Here is a 20,615-nt window from a genome sequence, read left to right on the forward strand (position 1 = left end):
CGACTCTGGTAATGGAGAGGGCGGGGTCCTCGACGCAGGCAAGCTCGAGGTCCAACACGATGCCGACGTCGATGCGGTGGAGGATGGCGTAGAAGGGTTTGCGGGAGGTGCGAGAGCGGATCCAGAGCGGGTTGAGGAGGGCGATCTCGCGGGCAGCAGCGGCGCGCTCGAGGAAGGCCGCAGCGGAGGGGGTGAAGAGGGAGCAGTGCAGGCGGCGGAGGAGCTGTGGCGCGCTCGAGGAAGGCCGCAGCGGAGGGGGTGAAGAGGGAGCAGTGCAAGCGGCGGAGGAGCTGTGGCGCGCTCGAGGAAGGCCGCAGAGGAAAATGGGGGCCGGGTGGGGTTTTTAGCGAAGGTTAGCGACGAATTATAACCTTTCGTCGCTAAACCTGTTTATTAGCGACGAATTTAATAAGTATCGTCGCTAATGGTTAGCGACGAAAGTTAATAATTTGCCGTAAAAATTTATTAGCGACGAATTATTAAGTTTTGTCGTTAATTTTTAGCGACGAAACAATTATTTCGTCGCAAAAAATCAAACGGAAGCGGGATTAACGGAAGCGGGATTAGGATTTAGGCGAATATTAACGACGAAATTAATATTTCGTCGCTACACATTAGCGACAAAATTAATATTTCGTCGTAAAAACCGAAGTTAGCGACGAAATATCAAATTTCGTCGCTAACGGTTAGCGACGAAATTAATATTTCGTCGCAAAAACTAAAGTTAGCGACGAAATTTGATATTTCGTCGCTAACGGTTAGCGACAAAATTAATATTTCGTCGCAAAAACTAAAGTTAACGACGAAATTTGATATTTCGTCGCTAATACTTATATTAGCGACGAAAATGAAAATCGTCGCTAATAATTCGTCGCTATTTTTATGATCTCTTGTAGTGTTAATCAACATCCATGTTTCTCTCAACATCCAATATTTTCAACTAGTGAGATCGGCTGCTTGTCGAACCAAGGAGTTTAAACGTACTAGTCTCAGTAGAATCGATGATGTCCGTAATCGTCAATTCATCGATTACGGATAATTTCAATACATTCATAATTACACATGTAGGGATCTCACAAGTTGTGATCCAATCACAAATTCTCTTATGCTATGAATTATATTGCGGACATTTAGTAATTAAGTTTAAGTTTCAATCAAACATAAGAAATTATGCACTTAAAAAGTGAACTTTATTTATTATTAAACAATTTAATAATACAACCATAAGACGATTACTTTAGGACACCTCTCAAACATAACATCCAACTCCTTCAGAGTCCAGGTGCCTAGATAGGTTCTAGGTGCCCAATTGCCCATTCCAGGTCAGTGTGAGTCATTGTCGAACAGATCAAGGTGATGCCCACGTCGCTAGGTTCCAGATGCCTGAATCCCTTCCAAACACCCGAAAGGTCTAGAGCTGTTAAACAGACCATTGCCAAGTGGATGGAGTTTTGATGAATCTAGGCACTCGGAAGGACTCCATGCACTCAAAAGTGTCACATCAACACAATGGTCAGATAGAAATAAAGGCTATAAATAGACTAAAGCTCAAAGAAGAAAGTAACACACATTTGAATTCATTGTCTTTCAATTTTTTTTATAGTTCTTACACTCAACTATTGTACGAGGCTTCTCCGCCTCTGGATCGTTTCCGATGAGGATATTTTAGTGGAACTTTTATAGTTCTTAGACTAATAACCTGACGGTTGTAACTAAGTAAATTCGTGCCTCGTATTTTTTCATGTTATATTTGTGTATTTTAACTAGTATGTGTCTTTGCTAAAATGTTAGCAAGAGAAATCGATATTTTGATTCGTAGGTCGCTATTCACTTCCCCTCTATTGATCCAAATCGATTTCACAACACCAACAAGACTTTTACCTAATCATCCTAGGATCACATCTTCAAAGAGATGTTTGCTTAAGATGTTGAAGTATAAGTCTCCATAATCAAGATGACTTGAATACCTCAAGTCGAAGGAAACTTACACTCTAACTGCAGTGAGATCTTCATAGATAAGTATAGGACCACATGAAGTCTCATGATAGGTCATATCTGATGAATTAGTTATCCTTAACCAACATTCATATGTTAACTCTCAACATTCTAATATTTTCAGTCGATTAGGATCAGCTGCTTGGTTAAACCAAATAGTCTAAATATGTTAATATTAGAGAATCAATGATGTTCAATCTCATTAATTCATCTACTAAGGAATATTTTAATATGTACATAATTACACATGAAGAGATACTCATTAATTGTTATTCAATCACAATTTTTTTCATGCTATGCATTGTATTGTGGGCTTCATTAATTGAGTTTAAAATCTAATCAGATATATAAAGAATGTACACTGAAATAGTAATTTTATTTATCTAATAAATAATATTATCTTAAAATACCTCTCAAATATAATAATTATTGTCTAACTTTATTTTTATTTACTTGATATATTAACTCTGGTAAAAGATTTCTCCTCCTCTAAAGTTTTTTGAAAAGGAGTTATTTTAGAGGGAATTCGAGAGTGATCCACCTAATGGATCATACGTCGTGGACGTAAAAACTCTAGAGGAAAATGGAACCACATTAAACCCCTATGTTCATGTATGGTATTTTTTTATTCCAAAATATTTAATTAACTTAACTTAGCGTTGATTATATTATAAATTGACTTAGTGTTGATTACATCGTAAATTGTCTTAGTGCTTATATATTGTAAATTTAATTACTATTTATTACATTATAAATTTAATTAGTGTTTATTCTGCTATAAATATTTATTTAGTCTTTTTTCCGTTGCGAGTAACTCTGATTATTTTATTTTATATTATTTACTATCAACTAAAAAAATTATCATATATGTTATTCATCTTCTCTACCATCTTGCGATTCTATAAAACGATGAGACAATGATAGAAATGCAAAAGATATAATCGAGAGTTAATTTTGGATGCAATAGTAAAGCCAAGAAGATATACTTGTATTCATCACTGACTTTTCTCCAATAATTCACTGATAGTGAAAAAAAAACTTAACAAATCTTACATTTGTTGATGATGGTGAGTTTGAACCTTGAAGCTCTGACATTATGTGAGAAAGTGTATTTTGTAGTCAGATGAAATAGTAAAAGGAAGAAGAATGGAATAATCAAATTGTGAACCAAAGTGGGAGCTTTGGTCGGAAGATGAAGCCACAAACCAGAACAAAGTTGCCATGTGTAGTACGAGCTTTATCTGGGAGGGAGACTAGGGTTTGGATTCTCACGAATGAAGATTTCGGATGGTTGGGAAATGATAGATGAATCATGTGACAACCACGGAGCTTTGCCCGGAGGATGAAGTGCTAAGTGAAAATAGGAAGAGAACGGAGACGCTCCAGCAATCAGAGCTTTGGCCAAGAGGGAGAATAGGCTGCGTTTGAAAACGGGGGACAGGACATAAATACAGGGACAGTATAGATTTTTTGTCTCTGTCCCCGTTTGTTTTTGAGAGACAGAGACAAAAACTCCGTCTCTGTCGCCATGCAGCTTTTTTTTTTGTCCATCCTAAAACGGGAGACACCGCAAGTGGACGGAGACAGAGAAATTAAATTCCCATTTTACCCACCTTCCGTTGTTCGATTCCCTTCGCCTCTTCTCCTCGCCACCTCCACCGTCCATCGTCATTGTCACCACCGCGGCAGCCCTCGGCATCATCTTATCGTCGGCGTCCATTCCCTTCTCCTCCTTTCTCCGAGGATTCCTCCAAATCCCTCTTCTCATGACGAAGCAGAATGTTGCGCCGATCGAGGCCGTCTCCGCCATCACTGTGGCGAGCTCTTCCCCCTTGTTCCCCTACACGCCACCGCTCGCGCTGCGCAAAAAGATCCTTCCCCAAATCGAGCTAGATAGCGGGAAGGCGGGCTCTTGGTGGCTCGACTCCATGAGGGCCTCCTCGCCCACCCATGCCAAGTCGACTGCCGCCATCGCCGCCAGACCTATCGTCGAAGCTGTCCTTGACGATCTTTCCAATTTGACTATAAGTTCTGACTTCTCGCCTTCAGCTCGTGTAAAGTTAGTTTCTTTTGGGTTTTAATTTGTTTATTTCCCCTTCTTCTCCCCTATCGAGCAGATGCGGCATTCATCGGCTTTGAGCAAGTTCGCTCAAATCGTGAGCTCTTCCAAGGGAAAGCAGATCGTGGTCTTCCAAGGGAAACCAGAATCCATCTCCAACATCCTTTTCTTGCTCGGTTTTTCTCCTCTTAATCGCATGCTTATATCGTTCTCTCATTTTGTGTGGTTCAGGCTCCCAACGGAGTTTCTTTTCAACCAGCCAGTGAGTTCCTGCTCATGCTTAAATTATGAAGGGTAATTTAGTCTTTTAAGTTAGAGATTCTGTTTTTGTATTTTGTATTATCAAATATGAGACAGATACAATTTATATTCTGTCACTGTCTCTACTGTCTTCTGTATTTTTGTATTTCTGTCACTGTCCCTTGTGTCCCTTGTTTCCAAACGCAGCCTTAGGGTTTGGATTTCGGGCATTTGGGTTTTTAAGAAGAAAAGCATTGGTTGCTAGGGAAATGATAGTGATCTTGTTCTTCGATTGCATGGTATTATTTGGAAGAGTTTCATAATATGATTGAGTTGATTAGTGCAGAATAGATTTATTGAAGTGGATAATGATAGAATTTTAATAAAATCGATTTATCTCTTCACAGATAGTCGTGGAATTGAAATTTCATTTTTTACTAAAGTGTTTGAAAGAGCATGTGATTAATGCGTGGAATGAAAGAGGAATATAATGAAAATTAAATATATTTTAATAAATATATAATTTAACTATACAATTTGAATATTAAAAAATTGATTGCACGGTTCATTAAAGAAAAACCGCCGGTCCAAGTAGCCAGCGGCCAGGCCCCGGTTCGCTTTCAAAATTAAATTCGAACCGCGTGACATCGACTGCCGAAGCTGACCCGGCCTCGTTCGGTTCGCTTTCAAAATTAAATTCGAACCGCGTGACCTCGACTTCCGAAGCTGACCCGGCCTCGTCCGGTTCGCTTTCAAGATTAAATTCGAACCGCGTGACCTCGACTGCCGAAGCTGACCCGGCCTCGTCCGGTTCGCTTTCAAAATTGAATTCGAACCGCGTGACCTCGACTGCCGAAGCTGACCCGGCCTCGTCCGATTCGATTTCAAAATTGAATTCGAACCGCGTGACCTCGACTGCCGAAGCTGACCCGGCCTCGGAGCAACCAAAGTGTCTGTGTCGCTGTTTGTTTAAATAAGTCAATTTCTCCAAACCACCTTCCTGCCTGATCACAACTGCTATTGTTTTCTCTCCCACGCCACGGTGGAGCCACCCCTCGTCACCTCCTCTGCCTCCTGCTAACCTGCGCACCTCCGCGAATCTTCTAGCAACTTCCCTCCGCGAATGTTGTTGTTTGCGTTCAGATTGGGCTTCGATCTCGGCTGATTTATTTCACCTTTTGGTCTTTTCAGAGGCTACTTGGCCGTTCGACGTTGCGCTTATGGCGTGGCTCTTCTGATCAAAGGTTAGAAGTATGTTTCATTCATTTTTCGTTTTGTCTTTGAGCGATCAAGATTGTATCTCTTATTCCCTTCTGTTTTCTAGTGGATGATTTCTGTCTTTTCTTGCTATTTTTGGACTATTTGAGCTGCTGGATCATCTATCGAATGAGCACTTACTTGAGATTCTTCTGTTGTTGATTGACTAAGTGTTTTTTATTTTTTTGGGGTTTCAGATACTAAAGTTGAACCTACGCAGATGCAAGCCAATGCATAAATTTATTGTTAGAAAAGGAGTCTTATTCTTCCCTTGCTTGATTGGAAATAGGATGCGAAAAATTGGTTTTTCTAACTAATAAGGTGAGTAAGATCCATTATATGAGTCGTTGGGCATTAATAAATTATTTTTGTTGGTAGATTATTGTAAAACTAATTTTCCAAGTGAATGGAAAATTAATATGAAGAAATCGGGCACGTTGACAGTTTAATCCAAATTGATATATGATTAGATGAATGCACAATCTTATAAATGAACATCGTGCAGGGATGCAAAAATAAGAGTGCTAACTTGAATGCATGGAAATGTTAATTTGTGTGAGACTTTAAGGGAAAATTTGCTTTAACAAATTGAAATGATGGCTGAAAGCCAAATTGAGCTTTATGTGAAGGCAGCAATCGACCTAAAATTAGGCTGATATCAGCTCAATCTACAGAATCCCACCCCAATGGGCTGAAGTCAGTCTAATTGGGACTGCTGCAAGCAACCCAATTTGTGTTAGGTTCTAATGCGAAACATAAACACAAACACAGCGGGAAACGGAACCCACCAGAGATCCATGCGAATTCGAATAAAGCGTTTGTGTAGAATATTACCTCTTGATGCACAAAACCTTTGCGAATCTGGAGAGTAAAGCCTATCTAAGTGCGATCAATATGTGCGCGCTTCTATGGTATCCACACAAGTACAACCATCACCTGTCTCACGAGCAAGATTAGAATATCACATAACCCACACTGTAATGCTAGCTACTCTTTAAAATTAAGATTGAATCCTAACTTTTAGGGCTGACACAATCTTATCATATAAAATTGTGTTAAAAAAACACTCAACTTCCAAGTCTTATCTAATAAGACACTTTCATACATATCCAAAATGTAAACAAAAATACAAATGTGGGTATTAAAACCATGGTTTTATTAAAACTCGAATCATATCAGATTAACTCATTAAGATAATATGTTTAAGATCCATTTAGATTAACAAATTAATCCAACAAGCTTAGGCCCACATTATTTTAATCGTACTAAAATAAAATAAACTTTAAAATCGATACGCTCTCTGTGTGTGACCCAATAAATTCTCGTAATATAGGTAGTGACTTTAAAATCTCATTTTAAAAGTACGAGTACTGAGTGACATCTAGCAGTGCATCATGACAACCCAAGTGACGAGAATGTCGTAGATTCGACCTAACCTATCTATGACTATTTTATTGTATAACTTAATTCTTTTGTCTATTACATCTAAATTGATTTACGAGACATAGAATGTGTCATCCTCTCATCAGTCTATGTGTTTCTTGATCTCTAAGTAGAAATAATTAAATAAATTTAATATTTCATATTGACTTATTTGAGCATGATCATACATTTTAGTAGTTCCACTTAATCAAGGAGCCTACAGACATCACTTCCGTTATATGAAAGAGACAAATTCAATCTACATCATTTACATTCCTCTGCATAACTTGCTGTATACCTAGTGAATGACTTTATAATCGACCTTGTTACAGGTGATGTTTGTCGATACTAAAGTACACAACTTCTTATGTAGGGGACCGTAGTGAGTTCAGGTCAGAGAACTGTTTATACTAATAGTCAAGAATGTTTATGACACTCATATAACAATCTATGAAACATTCTCCTGATGAGTCATTCAGTACATATTCTCTAATATATACCCATATGTTAACTTGATATCTCATATCCATGACTTGTGAGATTAAATTATCAGTTAACCTATATACTAGTCTTAATGCATTAATTTTACCCTTGTATATTAATACTTGATTAGGAATAATTAAGAATAATATTTTAATATATCTATAGTCTCCCACAATCAGTTCAAATAATTGATATCCCATATAATAAAACCTACCACTTTAGGGCATTATTATATTTATAAATTTATATAGATATAAAGTGAATATAATAAACACAAATATTGTCTTTTATTAAAATATGATACAAAAGTCTAAATTAAATCATCTCATGATTGGCTCTTAGGGTTATATTTATAAATTTGCACAGATATAAAGTGAATATAATAATCACAAATATTGTCTTTTATTAAAATATGATACAAAAGTCTAAATTAAATCATCTCATGTTTGGCTCTTAGGGCTTACACTAACAATTGTTGGGCTGCCACCCTGTTGTTGTAACACCCATATTATTTGTCTCTATTTTTAGGATTTTTAATTAGATTTAAAATTATAATAAAGGTCCTTTAGTTAAATGGTGGAAGGGAGTTTGATAAAAATCAAATAGGTAAAAAGATTCGCCTTGCAAAGACGAATCCAACGAGACCAAGTTTGACCAAATCGGAGGTCATTTGATGGCTGAACCAAGCGAACCAAGTCTGAACCCGGTTGGCTACAGTAATAGGTTTAATTGCTTTGATTGGGTTCGGTGGGTTTAGATTTAATTGGGGAAGTTTATTGTGCACTCCTCGTTATAACTGCACACCGTCCGACTCCTTCCGCGCCCGCGAGACCACGTCCACGCGGACTTTGTCCGCGCGACCACGCCGCCGCCGCCCAATTCTGCCGGCGAGGAAGGCGGAACGGACCGAGGAGGAGGCTATAAGAAGGGGGAGGGGTCGAGATCCCAAACCCTAGCCACCTCCTCTCTGCTCCGCCGCACCCTCCGCGGCCTCTGTTCTTCGCCGACACCGCCGGACCCTCTGCCCTTCGCCGCCGCCGCTGGAGAAGACGCCGGACGCCGCCAAACCAAGATCCCAAACCCTAGCCGCAGTATCCCCTTTGCCGAAGCCGTTTTCCCCGTGTACTTCCTTTCTCCGTCCCCGCCGAACTGAGCGTCGCGCTCGGCCATTGCGGCTCACGTCGAGAAGACCAGCTCAACTGCCGCCGCCGGCCGCGATCCCCCTCTTGCCGAAGACGCCGCCGCCCTGCCGCCTGCCTTGCCTTAGCTGACGCCGGCCCGAGCCCTGCTGCCCTTTGGTATCAGAGCTTGGTAAAAACTAAGCTCTATGGCAGGCTAAAATTTCTATATTCAAGGTGGAGGTAAGGGAAAAATTTCATACAAGTCTCTTATATGCTCATATATATTTAAAAGCTTTTCCAGAAAAATAAAGGCCATTTCTGAAGAAAGAATCACAAGATCAGAAGGTGGAGACCCGATAAACATCCTTGGTACGGATTTCCTCAAGGCTAGTAAGTGTGTAAGGCGGTAAGCCTGAAGATCTTATTCGAAGATATTCTTCAAACTGGTCTGAGTTTTCATTTGAGATGCTTAGAAATAAGAATCTTTACTAATAAATTTGCCTGATAAAGCGACCGAAGAAGTTAACTACCACTTGTGACTACACAGAGTCATAGGGCTCTAAGAGAGGCTGGCTTTCACCACATCCATGTGGGCCTCCTGATGGTAAGAGTTTATACTCTTCATAGACGTGATGCAGGAACGATGGCACTAGTAGTTCTCAGAGATACAAGATGACGTGGAGATCGTGCAATCATTGCAACGATGGAAATGGATCTTTCCAGAGGAACCCAAATGACATGTTCACGCGAAGAAGAAGACGAGGCAAAGGTAAGGGGTTTTAATTAGGATTATTAGCTGATAAATAATTTGAGTAATTAGATGATTAATATGTTAATCAGATGCTTAAATAAGTAATTAAAGGTTATTTGATTAATGAAATTTGTTAATAATTGATGATTAATGTAGTGATTAATGGTGATGGATTAGGATTAGTTAATTGAAATAGTAATGAGTATAGATTTAGAAATTGCTTAATTAGTTATTTATTTAATTAAGTTATTATAGATTTGATTATTAGTTAATTTGATTAGTTGTTGGATCCATAAAAGATGAGTTAATTAGGGTTAGGTTAACTCTTGAACCGATTGAGTAATTAGATGATGTTAATTTAATAATTCGTCGGAAATGAATTGTGTATTTAGTTAAGTTGAGTGATTAATTAGATTAATTAATTAGCTAATTAGTTGTTAATTAATTATCAAGTTAGTTAATATGATTAATTAACATTTAATCTATTGATTAATTGACTAATTCATAATCTTAATTATTGATTAAGTAAGATTTAAATTAGAATGAGTTTGGTTAGTTTGGGATAGGATTAACCAGGTTGAGTGATTTGATCAGGTTAAATCAATGCTTTTAGTTAAGTTATAGTAATGGTTTTGCTAGGTCACGCGAAGAAGGCGCTAGAGCACCTCGGAGAAGGTCTCCGATTTCACAAACCTTAGCATTAAAAACCTAGTAAGCGGACAAGGTAAGTACATCTCTCACCTGCAGTATGAGTAGTTCCGTTATTTTCTTTGCTCTTTCTATAAGTATGATTTTATTAAAAGCATGCATAAAGTTCTTTTACATAGCGTGTGTAAATTGTTAGTTGCTCCGTTCATTTCTTGTGTTTTTCCATAAACATGATCTTGTTAAAGTATATCCATGATTTTGTTGAAGCATGTGTAAATGTTTCTTTAAATTGCATGATATAAGAAGTATGAGAAAGATATTTTACTTTTAAGAGGCGGGTATCGGGCACAAGGTTCGCCCATAAGAAATGCAAGACATAAAGGATTCTGGGCACAAGGTTCGCCCACAAGGAAAGGAATCCAGGGCACAAGGTTCGCCCATAATGAATTCTGGGCACAAGGTTCGCCCATAAGAAAAGGAATTCAAGGCACAAGGTTCGCCTATGTAAGAGATGTCTGCATTGATACCTCGCTGGGCCCAAAGAAGGATGTTTATTTATTTTCACTTATATATAATATAAGTTTTTCCCCCATCATTTCCAGCATTTCTTTCATATAATAGCATCAGTTATTACGAAGTTTTCTATGTTTTTGTGAGTTAGATGATGTACTTACTAAGCGTTGCTTATAGTTTGCATTCCTCATATTGCAGATAAATAAAAGGAAAAGTTTTAGGAAAGAGGAGGTAGCTGGAAAAGTGTTTGATGTGTGGTGTCGACGGAACCGCGGAATAAGATCAAGAAATTAAATAAATATTTATTTTATGTCTAAAAAGTTATTTATTTCTTTTGCTTCCGCATGTTAAACAGAAAAAGAAAAGTTATTGGAGTTATTTTATTTAATAAGTAAAAGTTAAGGAAAGTTTAAATGTACGTAACGTCTCCCTACTAGTATAAGAAAGAGGGGGGGGGGGGGGCGTTACATTGGGATACATAAGCCCTGGTTTGGGTTAGTCCGAATGGAAGGAAAGAGGGTGGAGCCCCCTTGTGTGCCATAGCAATGCACCGCACAGTCTGAATGGAAGAAAAGAGGGTGGAGTCCCCCTGTGCGCCATAGCAATGCACCATACACTATTTATTCCAAGGGGAAAAAAAATAAAAGACACTTCTTCTAAAGAAATCCCTCAGGTATGAATTTGAATTTAAAGAGTGAAACCTGTTCTTTGTGCCCCTTAAACTTGGTCATTCATCACTATGAAAAGAAATCTCATCTAGCATTTCATTCTTCCAAGCCTCCCTTAGTAAGTTCCAAGGCACAAATGGTTCTACAGTTTGTCGAATTTGAAGTGCTCCTATTCCCCATAGGAGATCCTTGCATGTTTGGAGATGATTATTGTTTCACTGTGAGTACCATAGTAAGCAAGTTTCATCTTAAAGAGATTTTGACTCTTAGCTCGACCCAATAAATTCCCTCCGAAGCTTAGTGATCACCCACTTCTTTATGATAAGACTTAATTTACCATGGATCATATTGCTCAATTGATCTTTATAGTGATCATCCCCTTATTTTCATGATGATTAAGATTCTCAAGATCATGATACTAGAAAACTCTACGAGATAGGTTGTCCCTATTCTAGATGAGCTTTTTTTTATCAATCCTATGGATCACTCAATCATCTGAAGGCGTTATATTTGTTCGATAAATTTCAAATTAAGTAGTCATCAACTCACGAATCAGATCTAAGATCTAATTCAAGACTAGACACTCTAGTGACAATAATTTTAAGATGAGATTTCCCACTCAATGCTAGCGATGGCTTTGCTCATTAACCCATCATTAGTCAAGGAAAGATTGGAGAAATTCTTTAATGCTGACTTCAAGCATGAGAATAAAAATGTTGTTCTACCTCACCATGCTTAGTCTCGTGGGTTCTTGAGCGAGGATGCTACTTTTGAAGTTGAGGATGATGATCGTTAATGAAGGCCACATTGAAAATAGGAGGGATCTTGAATGGTTTGGATGATGAATTATACATTGTACATAGTTGGCAAATTTCTAAATTCAAAATGGCCGATACCAAATCTATACGAGTTAGGTGTAGGAATTTTAAGTCATCTTATAGGACTATCCACATAGGTAGAAGGTAAACTCTTGTGTGTGCTATGAGAGTTGAGAGATTTGTATCCATGGGAGAGTGTAGATCTCAATTTAAGTGAAGACTCGATCTTGATCATTAGGATGATTGTAACAAGTGCTCCGATTGACCGGAGGAGGTTGCAAGGAGTCGACTTAGGCTTGATGGCTCACAAATACAATGTTCTTGTTCTAAGTCAAGTCTACTAGGTAGTCGACTGATTGAGTTTAGTCAACAGATGATAGATTCCAGTCGACTAATGAATCAACGAGAAAGCAGGAAGGATTGATATGATATATTGGAGTTGCAAAGAAAGGATGACCTAGAGTCTATCTACTACGCACTGGAGCTACAAAGGTCCGATGAACTAAGGTCTATAGTAGATTAATTGATTGATGGTGAAGTTAGTTGATTAAAGTAGCCCTTGACAGATTGTAAGTGGAAGAAATCAGTAAAATTGTTGGTTGATGGTTGATCCAATCAACTAATTGGTGATAGAGCAGTAAGTGAAGGTTGAAGATATTGAGATTGTGGAGTATCCAAAGGTTGGAAAAATATAGATTGCATAATCCATTAAGCTTTATCTCTTGTACTCTTAATTCTAATCCTCTAAATTCTCATTGTAAAGTTTGTTGTAAGAGTTTTCTCCACCTCTAGGAGGTATCTAAAAAGGAGAAAGATAGTGAGTTTTCAAGAATAATTCAATAATGAGTTATACGTTGTGGAGTAGGAATGAGAGTCATTGTACAAGGTATCCAACTATATTAGAAAGATATAGTGATGCGAATTGGATATGATATACTATAGACAATTGTGTGCATATTTACTATGGATGAGTGGTGCCTTGAAAATTTCAAAACAAATTTGCATAGTGTAGCCCACTATGGAATTGGGATTTATATTATTGGACACGGCTAGAAAAGAAGAGAAATGACTCCAAAACCTCATGGAAGACATTTTATGTTGATAAAGCCTCTGTCGCAATTATGATACATTGTTATAGCCATGTAAACATAGGAATAACATAGAGTAGTATGTACAATGGTAAGTTTCGATACATATGTTGAAGATATAATATTATTAAACAATTAATCTTGGTAGTGTGATCTCCATTTGCCATGCAAAATTAAAAAAGAATCTTGTGGATTCATTTGCAAAAGGTTTGCATAGAGATCAAGTGTATAACCCAAGGTTTAAAATATCGAGTCGTGCTGAGGTTTCGGTTCCGGACTGGAATGATACAGTTTCGGTACCGTATTGTACCGTACCGGTATAGTTTTGATATTTTTAAAATATAAAATATATTAATTAAAATAAAAAATTTAATTTAAATATTTAAAAATAAAAAATAAAATATTTTTAAAAATAATAAAATAAATTTATGGTTTTTAATAAAGTCTATTTAAATTATCCTCAACTATAGCTAGGAATTGATTATTAAAACCTCAATTAAATCCTAAGTTAAAAAAATTCAAAAAAAAACTAAAAATCGCGATTGCTATCACGCGTGACCCATGCGCGGAGGCGTCGTCGGGCTCGCCTCCGGTGGCGTTGCCGGGCCCGGGCGGCGCCTTCGGTGGCGTCGCCAGGCCCAAGCAACGCCTCCGAAGGCGTCGTTGAGGATGCGTGACGCCTCAGGAGGCGTCGCTGGTCTCCCAGCCGGAACCGTTGTGCTAGTGCCGGTTCTTCGGCGGAACGAAAATTTCACCCATAATGCGCGATACGGCTCGAAATTTCAATCCCTGGTATAACCCATCTATAGAATATAAGTAGTGATAACCCAACTATAATGACTTGAAATCCCAATATTATCCTTTAAAAGGGACAACTAATCTACTAAATTCACAAAACACTTACTCCAAACGCATTCCTAGGATAAAGAGGTGCAAAAACTTTCAATAAAGGTTGAGGTTGAGCATTGAGCTTTTAAATGATTCTTGTCTTGTATCAATTGAGATACAAGGAAGTATAGCAAGATACTCTTATATAAAAAACACTTATTTAAGTGCCACATTTGGCTGCTTCAATGCTTAAGAAATTAAGATTGGATTAATGACAAAATGGGCATAATAGATAAATCCAAGATACACCAGATGTCATTGTGTGAGCATGATTTTCTTGATCTACACCAATAGGTGACATTTCAAAATGAAAGTTCATTGTTTAACCTAATTCACATCATGCTTGATTATGGAAGGTTCAAAAACAAAAGTTATCGCTGAAAAATTAGTGTAAAATTCTTGATTGAGTGAATGAAAATTTAATATCTAGAAAGAGCTACTTGTGTGATAGGGAGAACTATGCACACATTGTTCGTGTAGTTCAAATCGATTTGCGAATTTAATGAGGGATAAACTCGTAAATAAATGTAGTCCACGTTCACCAAAATGAGAGGCACTAACTTGAGTGTGCATAAATGTTAATTTGTGTAAGACAAGCTTGAGCGAAAATTGAGTGCATATATCAAATTTGGTTAACAAACCAAAATGTGGAGCACAGTGCTAAATGACATTGTTAGCAAACAGTGTTGTTCGACGTTGTTCAGTATTCACAGCAGGGAAAAAGGAAAAAAAAAACAAAAGTGATTTTTTCTAAAATAGCCCCTCAAGTTTGAATTTGAATAAAAATGCAATCCTTTGCTTGGTTTAAACTAGGCCATTCATTTATATAAAAAGGAACCACATTTAGCATTTCATTCCATCTAAGTCAAAGCAATCAAGCATTCTCCTCTCCTCTCCTCTCCTCTTGAGCATTCTCTTCTCCCTTAGTCGTCCAAGGTGCTAACAGTTTAGTGGTCCATTGAATTTAGAGAGCTAGTAGTCCATGGAGAAGGTCGTTGCATCTATCTATGGAGGAGATGATTGCATCTTGGGAACAATTGTTGTTCCACTGTGAGCATTATAGTAGGACAATCTCATCATATATAGAGAGTCCAAATATTTCTTCAACTCGATGAATTCCTTTGATCCTCCGGAATCACCCTTATCTTCATGACGAGATTCAATCCTTCATGGATTATGACGCCTAAGAGATTCATAGTGATCATCTCCTTGTCTTCTTGAGATCATGATGCTTAGGAGGTCTCTACAAGTTCATGATGCTCTTGTTCTAGATGAGTTTTTTCTCTCGATCCTTCGGATCAACTAACTGTCTAAGAGACATTACTTTGTCCAATAAATTTTGAAGTCGGATAGTCATCACTAAGCTATAAAGCAATCCAAGATCTAAATTTGAGTCCAAACACTCTAGTGCCAATAGCTTCAACATGAATGACAACTAACAAGTTGTATTAGTTTCAAATATTTAGATTATTACATAGTTCTTATCCCTCCATTTAGTTAACATGGTAGCTTAAGAAATAGAATACTTTGTTGTTTAATTGTTTCTTCAAAATAGGGAGTAGTATTGGATGATGAACAAAACTTTGGTGCTAGTCCCCTCCATAGGGCTTTCTATGAAGGGTGTTTCAGTGTGTCCGTTCTTTAATACTAGGTGTACTACCAAGTGCACCCATTCTACAATGCCAGTTGCATCTTCTCTTCAACATCAAATGCACCGATTTCAATGATAGTTCTGTGAAGGGAGCCTGGACTTAAATTTTTTCCTTTGATGACAACACAATTCATTTAATTGATGAATTTTCCACGTTAAGTATGATTTAGTGTAACAACAGAGATAGTATGGAAAACTAATATATTTAAACAATGGTATGCTCGCAACCAATTTAGTTTGCACTTAAATTTTGTCCTTTGATGACAACACAATCCATTTAATTGATGAGCTTTCCATTTTAAGTATGATTTAGTGTAACAATAGAAGTATGGAAAACTAATATATTTAAACAATGAGATCTCTCCTGATCAATTTTACTTTGATTACCTAGACTTCCAAAGACTAAATGTTTACAATCTGATTTAGTTTGCCATTTTATAATTAGAACTAATTTTGATGATTCACATTGATTTCTATTTTTATGACTTCCTTCCATTTCAAGTCAGATTTAGTTCTACAATTTAATTATGTTGTACATGTATAGTTGTAGATAAACATGTTGAGTCCTACACTCATAATTTCTGCCAACATTTTACGTGTATGAGCAATCTTCTAATCAAATGTTTTGACTAGTTGCCAAAATGCCCAAAAGTGATGCCAGCATGCCCTTGTTCATTGGTTGGAAAAAAGGTTACCTCATATTCTGAAACTTTGGCATCCTCCCTACATCTTTTATCGTTTAGCTCTTTTTCATTTCTCCAGATAATAGCTGACATTGTTTGAATTTTCCATGTTGTGATTGCACTTGTTTTTGTACAAATTGTCTAATAAATTTGTGGGCCTAAACTAAGATGAAGCTATATATATATATATATATATATATATTCATTGATATGTCAACTTATTCATCTCCTTTTTGTTTGTTCAGACTGATAAGATAGTTCAGAATTCAGATCACCATACCAATCAACTACGACAGCTCATTCAATGACTTTATCCTTTCACAAAGCATTTGAATTTTGTATAATGGTATTGTTAGGAGGAATTTAACCTTGCCAGCCCTGCCTTATAGAGGAAATAGTCTCATGTTGTCTGATATGGTGTAATCATATCTAATGTGGTGTGGGGACACCTTGTGGTCAAGACCAAAAAGAGTATTTGAACCTATATATTGTTGAACAGCTCTGACAAGTCATAGTTTCGTTTCATGTAAATGCATTGATGTCAAATTACGAACTATTATCTATCTGCTCCCTTATATCTATTTTAGAATTTTAGATCTGATTAGTTTAGCTTGATAAATCTTGATATTTTTTAGATTATCTGTCAGAACTTTTTTGTGGTGCCCATATATTTCATCCTTGGTTTTCTAGAAATGGCAGTCCTACCTTATTTAATCTAAAAGGAAATTGTAAATTTCTTTTTGCAGGAAAGTTTGTGTTGATAAAGAGCTAATCACCATATAGGGAACATCATTATGAGTTGCTTCTCTTTCTTTTCTCGAAGGATAAGTTGTTTTGACCAACAAAGTAATCAACATCATAACAGTACGTGTCTGATTGTGATCTAATGGAATTTTGACTTTGTCAAAATATTTCCTTTGTTGTTCATGAATTTCCTATACAATATTCTACTAAGTTCCTTCTGTCCTGGATGACTATCTGATTATGATATTCTTTTCTAAATATCCCAGGAGCTAAAAATTTTCACATATTAACATATAAGGAGCTGAAAAATGCGACCAACTGTTTCAGCCATGTCAATAAGGTTGGTGAGGGGGGATTTGGCTCTGTATACAAGGTAAACTCTATGGACATTGACTTAATAAGTTCTATTAATATATTAAAGGTATAGTAATTACCTTTTTTGCTGCTTTTCAGGGAAGGCTTAAAAATGGGAAAAAGGTTGCTGTAAAGGTGCTATCTTCTGAGTCAAAACAAGGAGCACGGGAATTTTTGACCGAACTTTGTGTTATCTCTGATATTGCACATGAAAATCTTGCTAGTCTGTATGGTTGCTGCATTGAAGGAAATCATAGAATACTTGTTTACCCTTTTCTTGAGAATAATAGCCTTGCACAAACCCTTCTTGGTAATTCAATTTCATACCGGTCCATTGAAACATGATGACTTGCTTCTTCCGTATTAATGAAAACTCTTACTCACAGGTTCTGGGTATAGTAATATCCAATTCAATTGGAGAACTAGAGTGAAAATTTGTGTTGGTGTTGCTCGTGGATTGGCATTTCTACACGAAGAAGTACACCCTCCTACAATACATAGAGACATCAAAGCAAGCAATATTCTTCTTGATGAGGATCTTACACCTAAGATCTCTGATTTTGGTTTAGCAAAGCTTCTTCCACCAAATACAACTCATGTTACCACTCGAGTCACTGGAACAATGTAATTCCATTTTTTTACTTCCTACATTTTTATGGTTTTATTTCTTAGTGAATTTAACGAGCGCCCTCTTTTGCAATGTTAACTTTGCATTCTATTAGAAAGAATAAAGTTGCATCCTAGTATTTACTCGTTACTAATAAAGTCTAGCCTCGGTTTTTCCTTAGATCCCCTATTTCACTCCGATAGTATTATGGATCGGGATTGTAATGAATGCATTTATATACTATAAATAAGGGAGTGGAATAAACATAACATTGAATCATGCCACATCACTTATTTTATTCCATGGGATTTTATAGAACTTGTGAATCATGCATAACATCATTCACGTATGATTATAGAAAAGGCTCTCCTCAAGCGGACCGACCTATCCTCTACTACATAAGGGGTTTATGTGATCATAGAAACTTATGATGCAGTTGCACTCCATCCAATTTGTTTACCACCTTGTTACTTTTCTTTTTAATTTGTTCAATTTTCATTTTTTTCAGTGGTTACTTAGCTCCTGAATATGCAATAAGAGGGCAAGTGACAAGGAAGTCAGATGTGTACAGCTATGGTGTGCTGCTACTGGAAATAGTTAGTGGTAGGAGTAACTCAAATACAAGGTTGCCCTCTGGAGACCAATTTCTACTTGAGCGGGTAAATAAGCATGCTTCAGTATATTTTTTTTTATGAATGATGAGATATCTATTTTATAGTAGAAATTATTCAGTTATCAATCATGTCTCCTTTGAATGTTTCATAACGAGTCTACTAAACTAGGATAGGATAACTATAGTATGTAAAACAAATGTCCATAAGATGAATATGGTCAATGTTGACATCAAACTCAAAGATTCATAATCTTGCATAGATGGCGACACCTGTCATTATGTCTTTTGTATTTCAAAATTATTAAATCTCAAAGAAAACCAAATCCTAGGGCATAAAGTCCAATGGCATAGGAGGATCTACATAGTTGATCCCATTTAGTGTGATAAGACTTAGTTGTTGTTGTTGTTGTTGCAAAGAAAACCTACTCCTAGTAAGCATGCAAGAATGGACAACAATTATAGGAAATTTATATTGTCTTGGGGTGATTTAAGCAATAATAAGTAGTTAGTATTCTTGCATCCAGGTGGGATATCTTCAATTTGCGCCTTCATCATATATTAAAATAATATTACCTGTTGATGAAACTCCATGATCTAGTTCACCAAAAAACCAAGGTTCTTCCTGTTATTATAGATTTTTCTTTTATATATATGCATGCCAATGGTTTTATTATTATTATGATCAAACATTCAGTTGCACATGGAACTTCGGTATTTGATTATTGATTAGTCAGATTTCTCATGATTGCAGACATGGACCTTATATGAGCGTGGTGAGCTTGAAAGCATCATTGACACTTACTTAGCTGATGATCTAGATGTGAAACAAGCATGCAAATTCTTGAAGATTGGGCTTCTCTGTACACAAGATGTCGCGAAGCTGCGCCCTTCAATGTCCACTGTGGTGAGGTTGCTGACTTCTGAGATCAATATGGACTCACTAAAAATCACAAAGCCTGGTCTGATTAGTGACTTCCTTGATCTTCGTGTCAAAAGCCAGAAGAGGGCGAACAACACTCAAGCTCCCTTCCAACTATCGTCGTGTCTTGACTCTGGTCCTGATACTTCACCATTGTCCTCAGAAAATACCACCCATATTTCAACAAGCTTTACAGGAATATCTGATTGAGGTTGCTGACTTCTGAGATCAATATGGACTCACTAAAAATCACAAAGCCTGGTCTGATCAGTGACTTCCTTAATCTTCCTGTGACAAGCCAGAAGAGGGCGAACAACACTCAATTTCCCATCCAAGTATCGTCGTGCCTTGACTCTGGTCCTGATACTTCACCATTGTCCTCAGAAAATACCACTCATATTTCAACAACTTTTACAGGAATATCTGATTGAGGTTCATTCCATAAAGTGTTCACTTTAAGGTATATTAGTTCGTGTATAGCTAAATTTTGCACATTGCCATTTTGTATATGTGTTGTGTATATATTCATTTGGCACCTGGCAATGTAGATCTGGGTATTTGCTTGAGCAAAAGAAGTTTTTCGAAGCTTTTAGTTTAATTTGTTAGCAAGTCCAATGATCACTGTTTATCTTAAACGGATGGATGGGCAAATTGTTGCTGCTTAGTGTGTGATATTTCTTAACTTGCCTCTATTTCTTCCATCAACTCCTTGGTCTCTGCCTTCAATGGTTGATTTGGCCAACTACTTCCTTGCTTCTGCCTTTATGATAAACTTGTATACAATAATTCATTGAATGGCATAGAGTGATAGCATCTGTTGCTCGTCTTTGGCACTAGAAGTCCCCAATAATCTTTGTCGTGTTAATCTCTAACAAATCATAGGCTAGATCTATCAACTTTAGTTTGGCTCCCTGATTCTGACTCTGTGACCCATTCCAAGATAGATCTTTGGCAAACTAAGAATTGTGTAAATTTGGAGATGCTTGCGCCTTTAAATTGTGACTGCTAGTGAACAAGATCTTCTTCCCCCATGTTTTTTTCTCTCTCTATTTGTTTGTTGTGTTTGTCCAAGCAATTTGCATTATGCTTTGTT

At 37.1% G+C, this 20,615-nt stretch overlaps 1 protein-coding gene across 2 annotated transcripts; it reads left to right on the top strand.

The window, feature by feature from the left end:
- The first annotated feature begins 5,350 nt into the window (after window positions 1–5,350).
- LOC141829739 (cold-responsive protein kinase 1-like) lies at window positions 5,351–20,104 on the top strand. 2 transcript variants are annotated; one of them, XM_074717264.1, is made up of 9 exons: window positions 5,351–5,538; window positions 5,749–5,872; window positions 16,236–16,292; window positions 17,032–17,149; window positions 17,296–17,402; window positions 17,483–17,693; window positions 17,770–18,007; window positions 18,499–18,649; window positions 19,355–20,104. In XM_074717264.1, the coding sequence occupies exons 4-9, from the start codon at window positions 17,080–17,082 to the stop codon at window positions 19,730–19,732; spliced, it is 1,155 nt and encodes a 384-aa protein (XP_074573365.1). In that variant the 5' UTR covers window positions 5,351–5,538; window positions 5,749–5,872; window positions 16,236–16,292; window positions 17,032–17,079; the 3' UTR covers window positions 19,733–20,104. The 2 variants fall into 2 exon arrangements, with proteins under 2 accessions (XP_074573365.1, XP_074573363.1); XM_074717262.1 differs by lacking the exon at window positions 16,236–16,292.
- Window positions 20,105–20,615: the final 511 nt, after the last annotated feature.

Source organism: Curcuma longa, chromosome 1 (genome assembly GCF_044706935.1).
Source record: "Curcuma longa cultivar G26 ecotype Majalengka, Jawa Barat chromosome 1, ITB_CL_G26_1.1, whole genome shotgun sequence".
In the NCBI taxonomy this organism is placed as follows: domain Eukaryota; kingdom Viridiplantae; phylum Streptophyta; class Magnoliopsida; order Zingiberales; family Zingiberaceae; genus Curcuma; species Curcuma longa.